The sequence below is a fragment of the Hipposideros armiger genome, unplaced genomic scaffold, assembly GCF_001890085.2.
Source record: "Hipposideros armiger isolate ML-2016 unplaced genomic scaffold, ASM189008v1 scaffold_114, whole genome shotgun sequence".
NCBI classification, from domain to species: Eukaryota; Metazoa; Chordata; class Mammalia; order Chiroptera; family Hipposideridae; genus Hipposideros; species Hipposideros armiger.
In genome coordinates this window covers 2,249,700-2,273,537 of record NW_017731464.1, presented here as the reverse complement: position 1 = coordinate 2,273,537, position 23,838 = coordinate 2,249,700, and the positions used below count along the sequence as shown (strand labels likewise).

General features: G+C 46.4%; 1 protein-coding gene across 3 annotated transcripts in view; it reads right to left on the bottom strand.

The window, feature by feature from the left end:
* Window positions 1-23,838, bottom strand: part of TGFA (transforming growth factor alpha) — a 98,193-nt gene that overhangs the window by 55,189 nt on the left and 19,166 nt on the right. For all 3 annotated transcript variants that reach the window (XM_019647617.1, XM_019647616.1, XM_019647615.1), the window contains exon 2: window positions 10,418-10,471. In XM_019647617.1, the coding sequence (XP_019503162.1) occupies window positions 10,418-10,471 (54 nt within the window). The remainder of the gene's footprint in view (window positions 1-10,417; window positions 10,472-23,838) is intronic.

Below are 23,838 nucleotides of genomic sequence, written 5' to 3'. Positions count from 1 at the left end.
ATGTATGTTACTGCTGTCTCACTGTCTCTTTGTAAATCTAAATGAAAAGGTTTATATAACAAATAGAACTTACTATGCACCTGACACTGTTTAAGCACTTTCCATGTGTCATCTCGTTTAATCCTCACAATGACCCTATGAAGTAGGCTCTATTGTTATTTCCACTTTACAGATGGGGAGACTGAGGCATGGGGTGGTTAAGTAACCCGCCCAAGGTCACAGTCCCCAAGGGTCACAGTTAAGACTTGAACCCAGGCCACCTGGCTCTAGACTCTATTGAAACCACTGTGCTGTCTGATTCTTATGACTTTTGTTTTTAGGCACTGACATAGATGAAAAAGGCATAATTCCCTCACTTGCTAATGAGAAGCTGAAATCAAGTAAAGCATAAGCTCTAAGAATAACATGAGAATTTCTAACCTAGAGACCACCCCCACTGGATATACACCCAAGGCAGCTGGCAAATGGGAGTGCTGCTCATAATAGAAAAGTGGGAGGATTGTGATTTTATACATACGGATTTTGTGACCTTGGAGCCCTATAGGTTTAATCCCCTGTGTTTCATAAACCTAGTAACAGCCATTTTAGAGAAATCTATGAAAAGGTTCTTTTAGGAAGAACCTATCTGTGACTAGGTTTAGGCAAAACACTTATAATAGTAATAATCTAGACACCTCAGAGCAAAGACCATGTTTTAGCTAGCTACTGCTTCCTTCCAGCCTCATCTCACAGCCCTGTGAGTATGTCCTCTCCCCCAAAGTTGGCCTACCTAACTCTACCTCAGCCTCCAAAACTCAGTTCAAAAGTCAACTTTCTTTGAGAAACCTTCCCTAATGCCTCCCAAAGAACAAATTTGGGTTCCCTCTCCCCCTTCCATGGCACCTTGTGCAGCCACCTGACAGCACACATGCCACACAAGAGTGATTATTAGTTAGCCAGACAGTTCTTCCCTGAGATGGTGAGATTCTCAAGGGCAGGAACGATGTCTTAGTTGTTCCCCTGCTACTCAGCACATCGTAGGAACGGAGTCCATCTTTGATGAATGGAAGAATGAATATGTAAAGGAACATTCCATATTTTTGTGTTAAGAACCTAAAATTAAACAAAAGCTTATATAGACACATACATGCACACGGATGAATGCTTACACATGCATCTACATATACATACACACATACATGCCCACACTTTGCTTTACGATATATGTCTAATTTTTAGTGGCATGGAGGATTAAAAACCCAAGAAAGTAGTTCCCAAGGAGTCTTGGGGAAGGGGAAAAGAGAGAATCACAGAATTACTTAATGCAAGGTGTTTGTAATCCCCCAAATATCTGTGGTCTTAAGGGGATATATGTGTGTCTCTGTATATGTATTTTTAAAAACATAGTGGTAAAGTGCTTAGATCTCTGCAGTTACCTAGGCTCGAACCTAAGCTCTGCCACTTTCTGACTATGTGTTCTTGGGCAAATTACTTAACTTCTCTGTGCCTCAGTCTCGTCAACTGTAAAATGAGGCTAATACTAGTACCCTCTTCTTAGAGTTGTAGGAATTAAATGAGACTACATAGAATAGCACCCAGAATATAGTGGGAGTTTTATAAATGTTAGCTCATATATTACTGTGAATTCTATTGTAATCAACAAAATACAAATTTTACAGTGTTGTGTTCTCATAGCAGCTTTTACATATTAATTTAATTTGATGTAATACTAAAGGCACAATGACTACCTGTGAGACTTCAAACATTGTTGATGTTCAAATTTGGTCTTTAATCTGAAAAAGGTTGAGAAGAACTGGCCTAAGGCTAAATCCTTGGGAAATTGTCTCTAATGACAACTACAATCTGGTTATCATCTGGTTAGATGTTCACCGAGGTTTCCAGAGCCTTTCACTGTGCTGGCTGAATTTATTTAATGGGATATCAAGTGGAAAGCCTGCAAGACCCAGAATTTTATAGAGGTTCCTATGGACTGTTATGTGATTCATAATTAATTTCCATTTGTCATGCCTTAGAGCACCAGGAAGACTCATTGGTGGCATTATTTCATAGCAAGATCTAACATCTTCCACTTTCAAGATTCCAAAAATACTTTTCTAGACCTATTGGGGAAGGCAAAGAGATATTCATAATATCCGAAGCCCCCTAAAAGTCAAAATGAAAAAAAGGTCTAGGAAAAGAGATTCTTAGCCAGGCTGCTAAGTGACTACAGGGGAGAAAAGCGTTCTTCTGAACCCCAGGTTGCATGGCACGGAAGTGAGTGGAACCGAGGCCCTCCAGTCTATTTCATCTAATCCATTCTCCCCACCCTGCCCCACCAACCTCGTTTGGCACTAGTGGTTTGTTGTTTTTGTTTATTTTGTTTGGTTTTTGGTGTGTGTGTTTTTTTGTTGTTTTTTTTTAGCTGAGCCATCCTGCCACCTGTTGGCAGCTCAGCTTGGGCCGGGACTCGAATCGCTGTTGCTCAGAGCTCGCACTGTTGAGTGAGCTCTTAACCAAATAGCCACTCGGCCAGCCCCTGGTTTGTTTTTTAAGAAACATTTTAGTCAATGCAACCTGGTACTAAAATGGTCTGATGTGTGAAATTCCCTTCCATTACATATTCTGATTAGGGAGTTGGACCATAACTTTCAAGACAGGAAGCTGAGAGATTCAGAATGAATCGGTAAATTAAACGGTTGCTGCCCCTGTTAAGGAGGATACCTGAGCCTGGCGGGATTAAAATAGCTAAAGGCCCCTTCATTTGTAAATAACCAGACACTCCAGGCTGTTCCCCAAACTCAGATGGGCTCTCAGAAAACGAAGCTGATGCCTTACCCCACAGCCACCATGTTCATCACAGCAAGGCTAACAAGAAAGGATGCTTTGAAGTGATGGCCCAAGTTGCTGGGTGAATGCTAGAAAATCAGTCCTGGAGCAAACATTTCACAGGCTCCCAGACACCAGCACTGTCCAGCTGAGGAGGAAAAAGAGCTCCAGGGATGGGCAGTGCTGGGCCTATAGGAGATGGCACCTCAGCCTACAAGGACGTGTACCTCTCGGCTTCTTCCCATCAGGCCTTAGCAAACTGTGGCTGAAGGCTAAAAGTGTCCATTTCTGGGCCGCACTTATCCATTTCCCCAGAAAGGAGTACCTACACTCATTAACAATACAGGTAGCCCTCTCATCTCACACACAGCAGCATTTAGTATTGACATACTAAAAGATATGCCAATTTGATAGATTAAAATATAATATGCCTGTCTTTCCTAGGGGAGGATAAGTATTCTTGAGAACAGGCCCTTTGTCTGTTGTGATCAGGGTCTGGCACACAGTAAGTGCTCAATAAGTATTTGATGATTGAATGAATGATTCAGTGAATCCATCTGGACAAGGGATGTGATCTTTGCCTCCTCCAGGTCTCATAAGGGACTCTGTCCTACCCAAGGCCTATACTGCACTTTGCACCTTGTTACCCTATAGTCTACCTCTCCCTACCCTGCCACAATCACTGGGTTATCACTTGACCAAGGAAGACAAACCAATTTGATTCTTTCTTGAGACTCGGAGCTAAGAGGCACAGAAATAAAATGAGTTGGGATCATCTTCATGGTAGGTACAGGGTAGATGGCCACTAACTGCGATAGCCAAGATCTCTGCAGTTGCCCTGCCTCCTGCATTCCTCGGGGTCAGGCTGCTCAGCAGTGCTGTGGATTCTCTGACGGCTGACTCCTTAAAATTGACCCCCTTTTAAGCTGATGTGCGGTCGGGCTCTGCTCTTGCAACACAAGGTTGCTGGTAGAGATGCCCTCCTTGTCAACTTCACAGAGGACAACCGCAGCCCCGAAGAGTGATGGATCAGATGGTAAACTGGCCCAGCACCATGGGCCAAGCTGAGCAAGATGCAATTTAACATGGAGAATTAAAAGTATATAGTTTGGCACTTTGATTAAAAACGGGAAGTCTGAATATAGCAGAAGCATGTGTCTTCTTCAAAGCAATCCATCTTGGTAGATCACAGCTTTGTTTATGATTTACTGTGCTATATAGAAATCATCAGAATTGTGTGCCGGGCCCTATGCCCTGTGATGACAGGGCTCATGTATAATTCCTGTGTATGTCTAGGGCCTAGCACAATGCCTCGTGTGAAGTAGTACTTAATTAATGTGAGCTAAATAAATGCTAAAAACTAAAAAGTGGGAGAACAGTAAGGCTTCCGTAGGCCTAGATATTTAAACATATGTTGTGTCGCTTGCCTTACTTCCTTCAAAGACGGTAGATGCTCTCTTCACTGAACTTGACTTAAACCAAGCCCCTGCTTTACTCAATCCATTCTCTCATTTCCTTTGCTAAAACATCTAGACCAGTGCCCTTAGCATACACAAGCTCAGTTAAGTTGGCTACTCTAGTTGGCTATTCTAGTTTACCAGCCCATTTCTGTTTTTACCGGTTAAGCTGTATATTTACCAAGAGAACATTTGTGTTTGTTCTCAAGCCTGTTTATGTCAGTCGCACTCATTATTGCATTTACGTAATTTAATTACTTGTTACGTAAACTAATGAAATGTCTATGCATAAGGAAAGAGCTGTTGTTTCTATTATAAGTTGAGTTTGGAAAGACTTGTTTGATAAAGGTGCATGGATTAAAAGAACTGCTGTCAAATTAGGGGTGAACAAGGCAACTATAAAAGACTAGGAGTTTGTGGGGTGGGGAAATGTACAGGTCTAGAAAGATTTATGGCACTTACTGTGCAAGTGTCCAAGTTCCCACATGAAAGAAATCAAATCTGGAAATTATAAAGGATGCAATATGGGTACAGCTTATACAAATACAATGTTGCAGAATGCCGATATATGAATCCATTAATAACTAAAACAAAAGTATCAAGAAACAAGCCATACCTATCTTTCCATGTAGTACACTCTGAAATTCTCTACTCTAAGCTATTCAACCTCATTTAAAAAAATGTTGGTCGAGACCCTCTAAAGTGGTTTGTGACTCAGTTTGAAAAAACACTGCCTTAATCCCCCTTCATAATTTTCATTATGAGGGAACTGAGGCTTGGGAGATTTAAGAGTGCTACTCTAAGGTCACGCAGCTAGTGAGTCAGAATTATGATCCCCGATTCCATATCCTGTCTATTACCCTGAGCAACCTTCATTCTGACCCAGCAGTTCCCTTTGCAAAAAGTAGGTGAAATGAAGAATTGGATGACAAGGATAAACCCGAGAGAGGAAAGGAGAACCCTCCTTTTCTCTTGAGGTCCCACATTCCTCTAAGCATGAAGCAAGTCCCAGCACACACAGATAAATGCACTTTGCTCCCCAAACTAAGACACACCAAGTCTCTTGTGCTATAGACACATATTTGGAACAGTGAACCATGTACCTGGGTAGAACACATGAGTCTTCTAATTCTGGACTGACTGCAGCTCCACGTGGGAAAACTCCAGTCTGTGGAATGGGGAAGCATTTTGCAGTTCTGAAAAGCTTTTGTTTGGCGAGATGAGCAATAAACAGAGCCCTGGCTTGCTGGTTGATCCATGTTCTACCTGTTTTCCAAACAAGTAATGCCTTCCAAGACTTTTTTCCTATAATCTGCTTTGCCCTCCCTCTGTGCACCTCCAGCCCAAACACACCCTCTCAACTTAGTGAAGTCCAGTGTCCCCAACAAAATCTGATCACCAATTTCCCTGAGCAAGCTGATAATGGTGACCCTCCCTATGAATAACACCACTGTGAATTCTCCATGCTCTTTCATCACCACCTCTGAAACTAAATGAAGCAAGCCTTCAAACACTCCCTGATTCCATGTGGTTATCATTAGACACAGGTTAGAGGCAGGAGCAGTAGTTCAGAGGTTTAAAGAGCCACCCTGAGTACCATGATCAGGTCACACAAGGCAGATAGCAGAGTTCGGAAGCCCAGCGCCTGGCTCCCAGGTGCCTGAACAAGGCCCTCACCACACCCCTCAGTCATTAGAGTGAGTCTCATGAAAACAGGAGAACCAGATGGGCAGCCTGGGAACTGTGCAACATTTCAGAGGGTTAAGCAAGAAGCCACCCAACAACTGAACAGGGTGCATTCTGTGCCTTTTCAGGGGCATTAAGAGGTGCCTTTTGAAGATACGTCAGAACTCCTTCCTCGGGAGGGTGTGACATTTTCTATGCTGTAGGTGCTGCCACCCTCACCCTGCCTCCAGCTAATGTTTCTCCACATGCTTTACAAATTGACAACAAATGAGATAAAATTTTCTTGTTCTAACCCCCAAACTATTGATTTCACTCCAGTAGCAATTATTTCCTAAAGCGCACATTAAGCGGTCAGCCCAGTCTGCCTTATGTCATTAGAGGCTCTTATTATGGGTTCCTATGCTGTCTTTTCACATGTATGGCAGGTCCTGGAGGACAAGGGCAGATAGGTGCTTCTCTGTATAGTCCCAGCAACTAGAATGCTGGAACCTGAATGTGCAATAGCATCTGGTTCCAAAAGGATTAAATACATGGCAATCACATTACCACTTCCCTACCTTGGGTCCATGGCAGGCATCACCAATTGATCACCACTGTATTTCCTAACAGCGTGAAAGCAGCCTTATAATCCTTCTCAACAAAACTTTCCAATTAGTCTCCACCAATCCATCAGAGTGGTCATGTGAAAAAAAATCTTACAGGCCAGTCTGAGTCAAGTCCAACAAATGAGGAAATTAAGATCCAAACAGGGGCAAGACGAAGAACTTGCCAAGATCCCAGGGATCTGCCAAAACTGAGACCAGCTGGGCCCAACCTCCAGGATTCCAGCCTAAGGCACGTATCCCTCTAAGTCCGACCCAAAGTAGATGTCTAAGAAGCATTTACTGATGACAATAATGCTAGTTCCTTATGCCTCTGGATTCATTTACCCTCCACATTCGGGGATCTAAGAGAGAGGAAGACTGGAAGAAACCAATGAAATCACAATAAGAAAGGCCAAGGGTAACTGTCAAGTAATAAATACATGGAACATTATTTTTCAAAAAGCACAAGAAAGCCACATGGGATCAGCCCCTGTTCTTGTGAGCTCAGTTATCACCCTTGATTGGCATGTAAAATTTGCAATTTTCTTTCTATGCTGCTGCATCAAAATGCTTGAGCCTAATTCTGAAGACGCCTGCAGTCTTCCTGCTCCAGCATAGTCATTCAGGCATCAAACCTTCTTATGTCCATGATTCTCACTCCTGTCAACTCTTAGAGTGAAGAGACCTGTATATTTATGTCACGGGTAAAGCAGTTGTAGCTTCAGTCCGAAAATGACCCATCTTTGCATCGAAATGGATAGTTCTGGGATTTAGTAAATGAGCCGACCAACACCCGGAGCATAAGGGGTTAGGAGAGACTCAGAAGTGAAAGTCAGTCACCCAATACATAAATGTGCACATTTTACAAAAACAGTGTTCATCTGAATAATATAAAGTAAGACAACTAGAAAACAAAATATAGAAACATGAAAGGGAATGCAAATTAAATGAAGTGTCACAAAATTGAGTGCAGCATCATTTACCTTCCATAGTTAAAGATACAGCAACAACAAAAATCGTTGTTGCTTTTGTTGGTGTAATAGAACTATGGTTTTGTTTCTCAAAGTCCTTATGTGTTGGATATAAGTAGTATACGCAAGTGAAATGGTCTTGGCTTTAAAATATTCCAGCAAAGGGAAAAATAAAAAAGAGAATAGATGAAAGAAAAATAGCAGTGATGCTAATTGTTTTAGCTGGATGATGAGTATATGGGAATTTATTTCCCTATTACTTCTCTTCTATGTATAAAGATTCCCATAGTAAATACTAACAAATAGTTTCTTATTGAATTAGCCAAGAGTTAAACACACACACACACACACACACACACACACACACACACACACACGCACACGCACACTCCAGTGCTGGGGTGGTGAGTGTGGTTGGTGGGAACGGTCCCCGGTTTGAGCTGTACCCACCACAGGATTTTAGCCATGTCTGGTGAGGACAGAGTACAGACAGTGGTTGTCAAGACCTACCAGGGCCTGAGGCGTCTTCTAGGGGACAGGAAATTCACCCTAAAGGTAGAGAAAGTTAAGCAAACAAGCCTGATTCAGTCTCAAGGCCCTATCCCTTGGAGGGGTGGCTCTGATACGATCACCACACTTTGGGCTTGTTTCCTAGTCCAGCCCTCTCTGGATTCATGTCTGGGTCCAACAAGGCAGGGCAGAGAATAAGTAAAAACGGAAAGAGCTAGTCCACTGACCTCTCTGGGCACAAGTCCCATTGCTCAGTAACCCATCAAATAGAGACCATTGCAGAGGCCAGACAGGCAACCCACTTCCCTTCTCCACAGACCACCAACCAGCTCCAAGGCCCCAAAGCCTTCTGGACACTAGAAGTTGCGGTACCGCTCCCATTCTCACCCACCACATTGGGCCACAGCGTGGCATTCAGCCTGTTACGGGGAGATGTGCAATATAGCAGGGCGCAGCTACTGTTTTCTAAACATACATCATGAGAAGAGTAGGCCTCCAGGGCTTGTTCATATCAGAGACATTCTCACAGAAGCAAGTCCAGAACGGAAAGATGGAACTGAGATTTTCACCACTGTAGCAAGGACAGTCATTTCTGGATAAATGTAGCAGGTCTTCCCATGTCTGTCTAGGGGACTGTGAAACTCCAAAGGGCCTAGGCAGGGCCATACCTAAGGGGACAGGGTCAGGTACAACACCCCTAGGACCTTCTTGTCTGTATGAATGAATGGTGACTGGAAGGAAGGGTACAATAACCAGAAGTACCCCTTCCCCATGGATGGTAGCATCAGCATTTGCTATCCTTGCAACCTGTCACCTGCAAGTGATACCTTCAGCTACAGGTCCTACAGTGAGGACCAGGAGGGACTGAGGTTACTCCTGGAGGAGGGTAAATCCTAGGAAGGTGGTTGAGACAGTATGGGGGAGTCACTAAGCAATCCCCCTTCCCATATATTCATATCTGAGCCTTTTATGATGTGGGAGGTAATTAAAAGGTGAAAGAACTGCTTTATGGAAACTCTGGTAGGCCCTGATTCTCAGAAGCCCTGCTCTGGGAGGGATAGGCCTTTACACCCCAAGCCTCAACAAAGCATAACACAGAAGAGAGGCATTTTCTTCTGTGGCATCATGGGCCATAAAGTGGCTCAGACACCTTAAGGGTTCAAGTGCATAACAGCTCCAAGGGGAGACTGTGGGGCTGCAGAAGGAGAGGTAGCCCATGGAAGTGGCAGCATTACGTCTAGTGTGTTTGGAGGGAAAGGCCTAGCAGAGCAGAAGAACAAAGTACCAAGACAGTGTGTGGTTGATTAGAGAATTTATGGATACATAAGAAACACCCGCCCCCTGCACTGACACTGCCTTGAGATAACTGGGGAAACAGAGACAGATTGGGAGGCCACTGCAGTAACAGATGGGAGCATAACCTATGTCAATGAGAGAACAGTGAGACTGGCAGACTCATCCATTCCTGGTGTAAATATCTGCTCAGTTCACTTGGAAAGCTATTTGGCAATTTGTACCGAGGGTCATCAGTGTATCTATTCTTGCTCCTAGAGATGCATCCTAAGGAAGGAATCCAAAAGAAGGAAAAAGATTCTAGGCCTGAAGATGTAGCGTCATAACTTAAACTGGAGGAAACACAGACATAAACATAAATGGGGATGCTTACTACAACAACACATGTCCATTTTAGTGGAGCATCGTGGCATTTTAAAAGGATAAATTTTGGAAGAAGCACAACTCCAAACCTTGAATTTAAAAAGCGAGAATCAAAACATCTTCCTCACCATGACTAATTATTTAAATACCAGTGCACGTGGACAAAGGCTAAAAGCAATGTGCAAATGTAACAGTTATGCTTGTGTCGTACTCTGACCACAAGTGGTTTGCCTCCTACGGTTCCCAAACTCTCCAATCTGTTATCTAGGATCTTTAAAATGAAGTAAGGAAAATGTTACTACAAATGTCAAAAGGCAAACCAGGAAACAGCTAAACAAAGATCACCAGGCAGACGCAGAAAAAAGGGTTCAGAAATCTGGGCTCTTCTTTAGATGGATTATTACATGAGCTAGGAAAATGCGGATGGTTCCGAGCTCTTGGGTCCTGCGGACCCTGTTTTCCAGCACCCTGGCCTACGCTGATTGTCTGAAGAGAGAGATGGGAGAGGGTGAGCCCTGAGCGAGTGGGGAACAGTTCCCATGGGCCTGCAGTTAAGATTTCCCTGGAGCATGACCTTGGCCACTGCGGCAGAGGGCAGAGAGGACTCAGCAGACAGCCGTGTATGAGCTCAGCAGGCAGGAGCCCTAGAAGGTAGCTTAGCGCTCAGGCCCCATAAACTAGCCAGACTCTGCTCCCTTTCTACCCGCCACACCATCCCACACAGAGGGGATGAGGGGACAGGACTCACCACTCAGGGCGGATGTGGTGTTCTCCAGGGCCTGGCACACAGCCAATAAAAGACCTGTTGGGGAAGAACAGAGAAAGGTAAGAGTCAACTCAGCGCATGACTTAGGATTCGAGGGCAGGCCTCTGGAAAGGTAAAGACTGGGTAGTTTTACAAGGGTGGCTGTGGTCATTTTACAAAGCAGTCCAGGCTACATAATTTGGGGGGCTCAGTGTAAAATGAAAACGCGGGGTCCCTTGTTAAAAAAGCAGGAAAACGTTGCCCTTAAACTATAAAGCCGTTTCCCTTCTTCCAGGGTCCCTCTCTACACCTGTCATGGTGTTTTCTTGTTTTTGTTGTTAAAATAGCTTACACATATATTTATTGTGGTAAAACATATATAACCATTTTAAGTGTACGGCTCAGTGGCATTAAGTACATTCACATTGTTGTGCATGTCATAATGTTTATTTGCTGCTTATGTCATTTTTCTCTTTGAAGTATGAGGATAATTGCGAGGTGAGCACAGCCCCTCAAGGCACAGGGGGCCCCAGCAACAAAGGGTGAGAGTGCACACGTGACCACTGACTGGTGGGCTTCCTCTCCGACCAGCAGCTGGACAGATGTGTCACGGCCCAACTAGGGACAGGGAAGTCTAGTCAGGCATTTCTTTGTCCAGAGATCAGGCACCCCCACCAGAGGCAGACAGGTCACTCCCAAGGGTATTACGACCTCTGTGCCAGGATGTATGAGGTACCCGGCTCAGGGCTAGGGGAGAGCCTCATGCTTATCTACTTACCCACTAAACATGCCATGGAGCTGTCACCCAGGATGGGGACAGCTGCCACCGAGCCCTGCCCCGAGATGCCGTGGGGTACACGCACCTAACCCCAAACCCCACCAGGGTTGGAGTGTGGCAGGGGTGAGAACCCACCTAGGGGAGGCAGAAGGTGGCAGGAGGTGGGATCATATGCCCCAGCACACACTCCGCTGACCCACTGGACTTCATTTAAAGATACAAAGTCAAAGATAAAACTCTGAAGAACTTGAAGACTGCAATGGCATGGCATTAACCCCAAGCTCGGGGCCCATCTCAGCGTGAGACTCTGTGGCTACACAGGTCGCACGCCCAGGAAGTCACCCCTGCCAGTGGATGACCTCATGTGCCCTCACATTACAGTATCAGAGGTTTCTGGAAACACTGCAGCACATTTCCAGTGAAGAAGGAACCTCTTTTGAGTTATGCAATCAGCATGAACTAAATTAGAATGACTTCCTAAAACTGAAGTGCAAAAACGATGCCATGGTGGCCACACAGCGGCTGGGCCACCTACAGGTTAGCCTGAAAGGCAGATGAATCCAGTCATACACAAAACGAGCAGAGTTTTTGGCTGTGACCCGTCCACTGCACAGGACCAGGCAAACGCTGCCATGTTGGTTGTGACGGCTCCTTTCCCCTTCACTCAGGGTGTAGACTAGAAGCCCTTGACTCTTAGGAGAAAAGCATACTCAGACAAGGTAAAGCAATCATGTTCATGACTTTCCTTTAGGGCTTTGACATGAGAAATATCACAAATACCTCAGGCTGCTTTTACTGGGAGCCTGGCATGAATTTCCCAAAGGCTCCCAAAGGGTCCTGAACCAGATATTGGGGCCAGAGCAGGGAGCAAGGAGAGAAAAACTAGCAAAATCCCCATGTCTTCCCTTTGCAAATCTTTCTTGCTGTTCAATAGGCACAGCTCTTAGGGTTCCCCTGGACATAGGTGAGAGGCTGAGTCTGCAATGCACACACAAAGCAATAAAGTGAGACCTTCCTGCCCAAAGCCAGGAAGAGCCTTAGTGGTTCCACGCTGTCGGCTGGGGACTGGGCACACTCTGACTTTGCTGGCATGACTGCAAACCACTCTGGGCCAAAGTCAGCCAGTGACTTGTAGTAACATAAAGAATGACATGAGGCTGTCACAGCTCTCGACAGGAAGCGCCACTGACCTGTCACAAACTGTCCCTGAATGAATGAATTATCTTGCCACCTCCCTCCCTGACCCCATATTCTGTAAGTTCGCAGAACTATAGTCAGTACAGTTCCTGGACTCCACGTTGATTTCTGCTTAAGCAAAACCAAGACAAGAAAGCAAATACTGTCCCACTGCAGCCAGGATAGAGCAGACACTATCACCAATTCTCTGAGGTATACGGAGCTCCCCCAGCCTTGGGGCAAGTTACTTTGCCCCCTCTGTTCCTTACTGGTGAGCTGTCACAAAGGTATTTTGGGAACTAATCATGTTGTAAAACCAATATGTTCCACAGATAAAAGACACTGGGTTTGTATTCATAATTTGAGCAATATGAGAAGAGTAGTTCCTTTCTATACCCTGTCATTCCCATGGCAAAAGACCTCCTAGTGCCCTGGGCTTCTCTTTATAATCTCACTTTAGACACAACTTCAGTTGAGGCTCTGTAATGAGAGGTAAGGCCTCCACTTTCCCTTTGCTGCATGGTGAGACCCCTAAGAGGCCTCAGAACTAAAAACCAGGGGCAAGGCTTCTTTTATTTCTCAGGTGGGTGGGTGCCACTTAGTGGGCATGGACAGTTTCTGGCCCAGCACTTTTACATGTGTTGTCTTATGTGGTCCTTATAATAACCTATGATATAGGCACATCCCAGCCCCTGGCCTTCTGGTCCAGCCTGTGGAAACATGTGATTTTACAGGTGCGGAAACTGAGGCTTAGAGAGGTTAAGAAATATGCCCAGGCTCCTGCAGCCAAATTCAAACTCAAGTCCATCCAACTCCTATCTATGCCCAAGACAGTGTTTAATTACCACACCACACAACAGTCCTTCTGACCACAGCCTGTCATGACACACTGCTAGTTGTGTATTCATCAGTTACAACCCCCCCAAATGAGTTTAAAAAATTGATTCAGCATGCCTGGCAGTGAGGCTCAATCCCTCTCTTCCAGAAGCCACATCCGTTGTCTCTTGGGATGTCCCACTGCTTACAATTCCCCTACTATGAGCAAAGTCTCCTGAGGGGCAAGGGTGTGAATGTCCAGACCTCCCTAACTGCCCCATCTGTGTAAGCCCAGGTGCCCAGAATGCCAGTCCCACACCTGTGCTTGGAAAGCTGGGCTCTGTGAAGGCCTTCCAGAAACATGTGGCCTTGGCAGGCTCTAAGGCTCATTAGAAACACAGGAAACCCTTCCTCGGAGCACCTGTGTGGGGACAGCACAGCCCTGGGACAGCCGTGGCTCCAGGGAGACAACACACAGTTCAGATGGAGGCTTGTGGCTGCAGCCACAGGCTCCTCTCACCTGAGTTTCAAAGCTGGAGCTTGCCTGCCACAGGCCACCCAGCCAGCCACCCTCTGGGGCAGGAATCCCTTTAGGTTGCTCCTGCCAGCATCTCATTTCTGTTTAACTAGTTCCAAAGATGGGAATCCTGGATTGCGGACTTCAGAAAAAACTGTGTGTGTGTGTGTGTGTGTGTGTGTGTGTGTGTGTGTGTGTGTGTGTGTGTGTGTGTGTGTATGGGGCGGCGGGGGGTGGGGGCGGTTATTGGTGAGGGGAAAACCACACACGATGGAAGGAAAACCTTATAAAAGGCTGATCCCCCCCACCGCAAGTAGAGTGGGAGCCCAGGCCTGCCCTCCAGGAAGGACAAGGGTTGCAGTGCTTATAGTTCAGCTGTTTGGAAGGCAAGAATTTCAAGCAACAAAGAATGTCAGAGAGGCTAGCCTATTTATCTTGTGAGTTCACAGAATGGAGCCATTGTGAAACCCATTCACTGGTGTGTGAATGGAAAATGCTGTTGAGAGGTGCTGGGCAACCATCTCCCCTGGACCACAGAGCGGGGAGCCCACCCCCAGCCCCTTCGTGCAGGCCCCTTGCTCAAGCACGGGACTGGGACCTAGGCTGTGTCTTCAGCTCTCTCTTCTGTGGACACTCAGCTCTAGTGCCCGGACCTGGGAAAAGCATCCTCAGGCCCCTGGTCACCCCAGCGGAGTTGACCATGCTCAGTTCTGGTCTCTGAGTTCCACATCTCATCCATTTTGAGTCTCCTAAACCAGGCTTCTTGAGTAAAGGGGTGAAGAAGGTTTTGGTGTCAGGGAAATGGGGGGAGGTTGGAGAGAGGTTACAGGGTCCTTTTGGATGAAGGATGCCCTCGATTTAGAGGAGGTGGGGAGGAAAGCCACATGGGTAACGAACTAATGCAGGCTGAAGGGGCAGGAGTCAGGCAAGAGAGAGGCAGAAAGTAATGTGGGTATTTGGGGGGTCCAGGATCCCCTCTTCCTCTACCATGTCTGGGGCTGGGGGGTCATAAAGGACAGAGCTAGGAGCTCAGGAGGTGGTGCGTGGTACCTAGAAGGCGAGAATACTGCAACCAGCATGAGGCCCATAGGGGACACCTATGGGACAGCCATGTGGGCACAAACATATATGTAAATGGGTCACATGGAACCCAGGGCCTGCTGGTTCCAAGGCTTCTCCCTTATGTATTATATCCCAACATTACATTTTATCTGCAAACATGGCAGGGTTTTAACTGCACAGCAGAAATTGCAATATTGTATGACTTGATCCGTATTTTTAAATGCAAGAGGCTTTGATAGCCAGGTGAAGATGTTGGTTGCAGGGTAAGAACTGATTAGGAAGACAGAAAAATGGAACACACTGCAGATAGGGGCAAGGGGGGACCAGGAGACAATATCCATAAATGCTATGGCTGAAAGCAGCCATGGCATCCCCCCACCTCGCCCCATCACCCCAGTGCAGGGAGGCCAGCCCTCAGAAAGGCCACCGTTTCTCTCCAAGGGGGTGACAGTTCACATTTGTCCTTTCTTATAGACTCCAGTGACACTCGCTTCACAGGATGTGAGGCAAAGCTGCAGAGGAATTTGTAGAGGAACTGGCCAGACGGGATTAGGAAAACTCTGGGGATGGCAAGGAGAGTTTAGAAATATGTGACACGGGAATGAGTCACCTTGGGCAGACGGGCTCATGGGACAGAGGGTTCTTTCTTTCACCAGCATCTGGAACACTGCTTTCAAAACACAGGCTGGACCCTGTTATCCAAGGAGGGAGTCTTATCGAGACATGATTTGAAAAAGTTAGTGTTGTGTTTCAGGTCCTGACACACAAAGCCAAGAAACCAACTATGCAGGGACGGGGGCAGCTTTCAGTTCCACACCCACAAAAGTGAGGTCCTGACCCCTGCACCCAAACACAGCTGTGACATCGGACAAGTTAACCAGGATGATTTCTATGCCAGTGGCAGACAGTGGTGGAAAGACCACTGGAGCCTGATTGGTGTCCCACGAGCTCCCTCCTCACATTGATCAGCCATAGGATTGTCCTTGCGGCTGATGGTGTTATTAATAATTAGCAGCAACATTTTCTTGAGCACTTATTACGTGCCCGTGTTATCTCATTCATAGTCAAAGCAAGTCCTAGGATGTAGGGTCCACTATGCTCCCATTTTAGAGATAAGAAAGTGAAAGTACAGGATTTGAAGTAACCGGCCCAAGGTCATCCAGCTTGTGACGAATGTTGCAGGCTCATGTTACTGGGCCCAGCTGGCCCCACTTTGCTTCCTCTTATCCTGTGAAGTACAGCCAGAGAACACAGACATGCTAGAAAAGACCACCTTCTCCTCCTCTCTCCTGGATATAAGGCAAGCATGTACTGGGAACACAGCTAATGGGGAGTCCAGAGACTAGGGTCATCCATGAATGGTGTCACTTTCAGCAAGTCACTTCACCTCTCTCCATCTTGGGTTCTCTTTAAATGACAGTTGGGAGAGAAGATCTGCCCAGTCCCTAAATTCAAAGCATCTGTGAAGATACAAAGCTGTCCATCTTTCTCAACCATCTAGCACAGGGTGCCATTGAGGCACACTGACTGGCCTTCTTCCAATGCTCTGTAGGTGGACCCCTTATCTTGAACAAGGAACAGGCAACATGAAGCCTGTGTGTGTCTCCATACGTGTGCTCAGTTTACGGTAATTTTGTCTTTCAATGTAGTGTGGCATTTACATCAAATATCAGAAGATGGGAGAGGTCCTAAACCGGAACCTAAATGAGCGCTATGTTCTATCTCTACATTTCCCATGATGTTGGCTTGATAATATATTGCAAGCTCATCATCTGAGAGGGAATGTACTTTGGTCAGTGAGCTTGGGACCCTCAACTGCCCTTCCTAATGGGGTGGCCATAAACAGCAGAGTCCAGCTTGATGAGACTAAGGCACTAGCTCATGATGATGACATCATGGAAAATAAGCCAGTACTACCTGAATGCTTGTAGGTATTTTCCACATCCACCTCAATAAATCTGCATACGGAAAAAACCAAAGTATTCAGAATGCACCTTTAGGATCAAGGAGGTGGAAGAGACGGGCAGATGGGACCTACCCTGCAACCCCCTACCGCTTTCTAATTCTGACTCAGGGTCTGCTATGGCAGAGCAGAAAGGAGCCTTGACGTCAGGCCTGGGTTCAAATTCCGACTCTGCCACTCTTATCTGTGAGAACTTGGCTATATTAGCTCACCTCGCTGAGCCTTGGTGTTCTCATTTGTAAATAAGGATGACACCTCCTCACACAGCTACTGCAAGGAGTAAATAAAGTGAAATGGAGTACACAAAGCCAGGGGAAAATGGAATCATCCATCCTACAGCAAAGGCAGCTGAGTATGGGGTACCAAAGACACCACACAGACACTTCCCCTGCTTCCATACCCCAAGCACCATCTCCAACCATGACCCCTCTCCAGAGGCCTGTACCTCAAACCATGTGTTCAAAAATAACTTCACCTAATCTCACCCCCTGACCTGCTTCACCTCCTCCTCCTCCTCCTTGCTTCTGGGTGGGGCTGAAAACCCGACAGCCATCATCTACCCGCCCCTCTCCTTTACCTGGTATCCAAGCCAAGGCCTCCTACACATCCTGCTTCCACAATGTCCATCCTATCCATCCCCCTGTATCCCTGCTGCCACTGCTCCAATTCAGTCCTCATCTCTCCTGGGCTATCACAATAGTTGCTTGACTGGTTTTCCTGCCAACAGCTTTTTCACCTTTGCTCGTGCTGCCGGAGGTACCTTCCTGAAGCAGTTGCTGGACCACAGTACCCCTTTCCTCTAAACTCCCCATGGGTTCCCCAGCTCACAGAACCCAGTCCAATGTTCTGAGCAGAGATTTAAGGTACAAGACCTGGTCCCAAGCCCTATTTCCACCTGGCTGTTCCCACCCATTCCCGTCAGGCACTCTGACTCCAGCCACCTGGCACTGTCCCCCTTTCTCCCTGCACATGACCTGCCCTCACTCAGAGCTTGGTGCCTTGGGCTCACACCACTAGGATCTTGACTCTAAGTCCTTGTAGCTGTGTGATATTTGCTTAGCTGTCTGAGCCTTGGTTTCCTTCACTGTAAAAAGAGATAAAGATATCCATCTCCTGCACGGGGTTATTGTAAAGATGAAATGAGAGGACACATGAGCAACGCGTAGTATATTGAGTGGCACATACATGGTAGATATTATTGGGAGCTATCATTAATATTATGTTGATCTCTCAAGTTGGCATGACTCATCCTCTACCCATGGGAATCAAATTTGCCTCCAAATCCTCACTCAATTCAGAAATAATCATTTCCTCAGAGCATTCCTTATCTAATTCTGCCTTGTAGTTTTCACATCTTATCTGTCTTCCCCTCTAGTGTGGTTAGGAATTGTGTCTTACTCTTCTCTACCCTCACACCAGGCATAAGGCCTCACACCTAAATAGTTTTTTGATACGTGTATGTTGAACTGAATTTCTCTAAGAGGTTACCAGCTTGAAAACAGAGCTGGCTGGGGGCCAGGGGTGAGTATTGAGTGTGCACATGGGGAGAATGGGAAAACCAGATGACCTTCAGGAATTGCATCCTCACGTCTTACCTGGACCCCCACAGCTACAGCTCTAAGTCTTGGTTCTTATTCTGACTTCAGTGGAGATGAAGAACACTTGAAGCCTGGCATTCATTCATTCAACAGGTACTTACCAAGCACCCACTACATGGTAGACACCGTTCTAAGTGCTGCTGAGATAGCAAAGAACTAACAGCTCCTTCTCTCACAACTTCTGAAATGAACTCTTCCTGTGAGAAAGAATCCTTCCAACTCTTGGAAACCAGTTACACTGAACTCCATTCTAAATGTCTGGCTGCACCGTATTTTGGTGGGTGGTGAGTTAATGTCATGGTTGAAACAGAAGATGCATTTTAACTAGTCTCACTGGAATAGAGAGAGGACCACGGAGGCATGTGGAAGTGTTGTCCTCATGAGCCTGGAGCCTATCTGCTGAACCGGCATATACCATGATGATCCTGAGTTGTTTGGTTGCTGATAAGATGACCCTGAAACGTTTTGTTTCAGACTCTTAATTCATTCTGTAGGCTTTTCTGAAAGCTTTATGATGAAACAGGAAGTCCTGCACCTAGGGACCTCAAGGAGGAGGAGTCAGAGGGTGTGGACAAGGGGTGTAGAGCTCACTGAATGGCTCAGAGCAGCAGGTCCGGCAGCCGGCCAGTGTTTGCTGAGCACTGCATCTCCCGGGGCTCTTCAGACAAAGGCAGGACTGGCCACAAGCTTACAAAGTAGACAAGGCGACACAACTGAAGCAAATACATTTAACCTGTTTTCTACAAATATCTCCCATGCTTCCTCATCAAGCCCTTCGTTTCATCCAGTTGTGTCTATCTGGTCCAGGTCTCCTACACACTCCTTCTCTCCTGCCTGGAAAGCCCTCCTGCTGCTCTGACCTCACTTCTACTGAGCTTTCCAGGCCCACACCCCTCCACAACACCCTCCTGACCTCTCCAGCAAGCAGCGTTCTCTCCTTTCACCTCCTGACACCAGTCAGTACCAGGGCAGGTACAGACCCACTCATATGCTTCCCTCTCTCAGCCCAGGCCTCATTTCCTACCATCTCTGATTCAGGAGAAATGATTACTATCTTTCTTTCTCTCCTTTAAGGGGCAAATGAGAATATGCTTTGAGCTCTTTAGAGTTGATGGTCTAATTAATGCCTAGGACTGACACCACATGCACAGGCATCAGAGAAGCAACGTGGGTGGCTGTAAAAGAAGATGACATGTGCTCTTTTTGACTTCCAGGAAATCATGCAAAAAATAAATGGACTAAATAAAAATGCCTCAGAGATCCTTGCAGGAGGAGGTGGGTGTTGCCCTGTTGAAATACCTTTGTTTCTAAGGACCAGAACCGGAAGGTGATGCAACACAGACATTGTCCTCTCCACGCTCTGCAACACCCCACCCACTTCAAAGCCTTACAGAATAACGCTGCCTACTGATGTGGTGATCTGAGAGGACCCCTGCCAAAAAAGCAAAAAGCATACAGAGCAAAATATCTTTATCCAACCATCAGTTAACCAGGATGCGCTGGGTATCTCCTGTGGGTAAAGAAGGCCTGGTGACCACTCCCATCCACCCGGATCTATGCTACACCCTTTTTTCTATTGTTGTTAGGAGGCAGTAGTCATATCTTCTGCAGAGTTAAAGCCTTATCAAAGACCTGGACCAAGGGCTTGGTCTGAGTCAAACTTCCTCTTCTGTAGGGCCTGCTTCTGTGCTGGCTGGCCAAGGGCCCCCGTCCAGGGATTGCAGGGCAGCAGGACAAGTATCTCGGGCTAGCTGGAGTTCCCCGGCCACTGAATCACCAACAGGCTCTACCAGGGCTGAGCTCTGAGGTTGCAAGGAGCTGGGCCAAGCTGCGGCACTCCGAAACCCTGTTCCAGCTGACTGACACTGAGTCGAGGCATCAAGGTATCTGTGGAGAGGGCTACACTTGACATTTCCAGAGTCCCAGAGGAAAGAAGGGGTGGGCAGTGTACTAAAAACAAGGCCAGGATAAGCTGGCAGACACCATGGCTCTGTCTGCAGGGCCCAGGTCACTTAGCACTGGGAACCAGCTGAGCAGAGACCTGGCTACCAGTAAATTCAGAACCAAATGCCAGCTCGGGAAGAGTCCAGTGGATGTTACCAACCCCCTCTCCCTCCAGGGAGCCCCACTGGCCCCACCTCAGCTTCCCCTGGCCTTGTGGTAGAATTGCCATCCTCTGGGCCTAGGGTCAGCAGTGGCTTTGCTGTATGGACCTCAAACCAACAGAGCAGTCTCTCAGTAGTACCCATGAAGCCAGGCCTATTCCGCAGCTCGGACAAGACCATATGTACATGTCACTTACTGCGAGTGGCTTGGAAGTAGGCTATGAGCGGGGAGGAGGTAAAAAATAAGCAATCCTTGACCTCTGCCCTATTTCCTCCATGAGAATAGCTTGTTGATGACAAACGCACCCCTTCCTACCGCTCCCCTCAGGACAACCCTGGAACCACCCTGCAGAAGGCACTGCAAGGTTTGGAGTTTGGGCTAAGATCAATACCAGTTTGACATGGCAGAATTTCAGATCAATGCAGCATCAGCCTGGAGGGGGGCTGGTGAGGGTGGGCGGAGGGGACAGTGTTGCATCAATGCAAATCACCACTGTCAGGCTTCTACCGTGTTCTGTGTTTTGGGGGATGGCCACAGAATACGCCTGTGGAGAACTCATTTGACTAGATAAGGGCCACTGATTGAGAAGAAGGGTTCAAACAGAAGAGACAAATTTCCAGAACTATAGATTTTAAAGTGTTAAGGGGAAAACACCCTGAAGTTCTTGTAACCCCACATTTCTCAACCCATATCACACTACAGACTGGGAAAATGTCTATGTTCTTTTCTTTGGGCCCTGGAAGGAAGGGGCTGGAGGAGGAGGAGGAAGAGGAGAGAGTAGGTAAGAAAGGGCCTGGGTCACAAGTGCAGGTACCAGGTGCTGAGAAGGGCCGGGATGAGGAATGGGCAGGAGGTACTCCGATTGGCCTCCTTTCACTGGGAGACTCTGACCAGACCACCTCTAGCCCAAGGGTTCTCACTGCTGGCAGAACCTCCTAGGGGGCATCTAGAAACTGGCGGGGGTAATTTCTGATTGTCACAATGACTCAGGGCCACTTCTGGTATTTCGTGTGAGAGAGCTGGGATGCTGAATTGCTGTAGTGCACAGGAATTTGTCTTGCGTAGGGTGCTCATTGTGCACATTGTCGAGAAATTCTGGACCCCCGCAGGGGAAGTCCCTTCAATCACACGTCATTCAGACTCCAAGTGAATGGGCAGAAGCACCCAAAACTCAGAGGAAATGGAACAAGCTGGCAGTCACATGGACAGGCAGGGCCACTCGTTAGAGCCTTGCAAATGGTCTCCGGGGAAGCACACAGGGTAACTGGTGATCAGCCTGCCCTCAGCTACCAGGGATAATCCCTTCCGCATTCAGTAATTTCTTCATTTCTTATGTTCATCTGTCTGTCTGTCTGTATATTAACCCAGAGTATTTGGGTTGCACAATACAAAGCCTACCTCTAAAATACCAAGACTGACAAGCCACAAACAAACCCACTCCCAGTGTTTTATAGTCATGGGGTTCCAAAGAGACTCCCAGAGTCCCAAGATGGAGGTAACTGACGGGAGAGGTGAGATATGCCACTCTCTCGGTCCACTGCCTGATTTCAGGGCCTCTGACATATTTCCCTTGGGCCAACACGAGTTCTTCTGGTCACATGTAGCAAAACTGTTCATAAATGTCCCCAAAGCACTTAGTTGTATGGGAAGAGTCTTGTTTGCTGACTGAGACAAACCAGTGAGAAACAAGGCATGCCTGTCCCCACAGTTTTGGGGCGGAGAGGATCACGTACCATTTAGTGGTATCAATGAAAGCACTTTAAAGGAAGACAAAAAACCTGGGGACGACACAGTAGCTCTTCCAGGGGAAAATGGGAGTGGGATCTCCCCAACCAACCATGCTCCTGCCCTGCCCCGATTTACTTCTTTGACTTTTGCAGTGTGGGACAGGGTAGAGATGAGAAGCAAAAGTGCAGAGGGAGCAGGAAGAAGAGGAAGTTTTCTGCTAGGATAGTTTTTATTGGGACTTCGGAAAAGTCATGACGTATTTTGTCTATGTTTTTCAAAGGTCATTTATTTATATAAAGAACAAACATCAATCAATGATATATTGTCCGTTTTGTTCGATAACCTTTTGCCATCTTTCAGTGAGCTTCATAATTCCTCGTTCATAGAAGGACCTGTCTTTATTTGTGAAAACCTGAACAAGGTGCTGATTTACAGCCTCATCTGAATTGAACGTTATACCACGCAAGGGGTTTTGAAGAGAGTGAAACAAGTGGAAGTCTGACGGTGCAAGGTCAGGTGAGTATGGTGGGTGTGGCAACACATCCCATCCAAGCTCCAGTAGTTTTTGACGGGTGGTCAAACTTGTGTGTGGTCTCACACTGTTGTGATGGAACACAACTCCTTTACAATTAACAAGCTCTGGACATGTCTCGATGATCGATTCGTTCAAACTGTCCAATTGCCGAGAGTGCACATTCGAATTGATTGTTTGGTTTCTTTGTAGGAGCTTGAAAAACACGACACCTTTAAAATCCCACCACACTGAGAGCATAACCTTCCTCTGATGAGTATCTGCTTTCGATGTTGTTTGAGGTGAATCATCAAGTTGGGACCAAGACCATTTGCGCACCACATTGTTATAAACAATCCACTTCTCATCACCAGTTATCAGTTGCTTCAAAAAAGGATCATTTTCCTCACGTTTAATGAGCATATTGCAGATGTTTACACGCACCATCAAACGAACTTCTTTGAGCTCATGAGGAACCCAAATATGGAGCTTGCTTACATATCCCAGCTTCTTCAGGTGGTCATGAACACTTGAGTGATGGATGTTCAATGTTTCTGCAATCTCTCAATCTCTCATGTCATATAACGTGGGTTTGACTTGATCAATGCCTTTATTTTGTCGTCATCAACCTCTGTGGGCCTCCATGACCGAGGAGCATCATTGAGATCAAAATCACCAGCATGGAATTTTGTGAACCATCGTTGGCACTGATGTTGTTGTACAGCATTGTCACCGTAAACTTTGTGCAACTTTTCACAAGCTTGACATGCATTCTTCCCTTTATGGAAGTAAAACAGTAAAATATGGCAAAAATGCACAGTTTCGTCTTCCATCTTCAACTTGTTGTAAAATCTCCAAAACTCAACCAAATCGCTCAATTTTTTTTTAGAATGAAGCTAGAACTGTCAGCTCTCAAATGACATAGCAATAACATAGATGCGAATGACTCTAGTACTTCCAAAAGTGAACTAGTGCCATCTGTTGCAAACATGCATCATGACTTTTCCAAAGACCCAATAGCTCTACCAAGAATAGGAGGATGACAAAGAAGAAATGGGTTTAAGTTCCAGGTAGGAATGCAGTAAGAAAAAAAGCCTTGGATTATTAATATTCCATGTATTTCTGAAGCATTGCCTAGAAAAAACTAGACTCCTCTAAGTAGAAGTGGT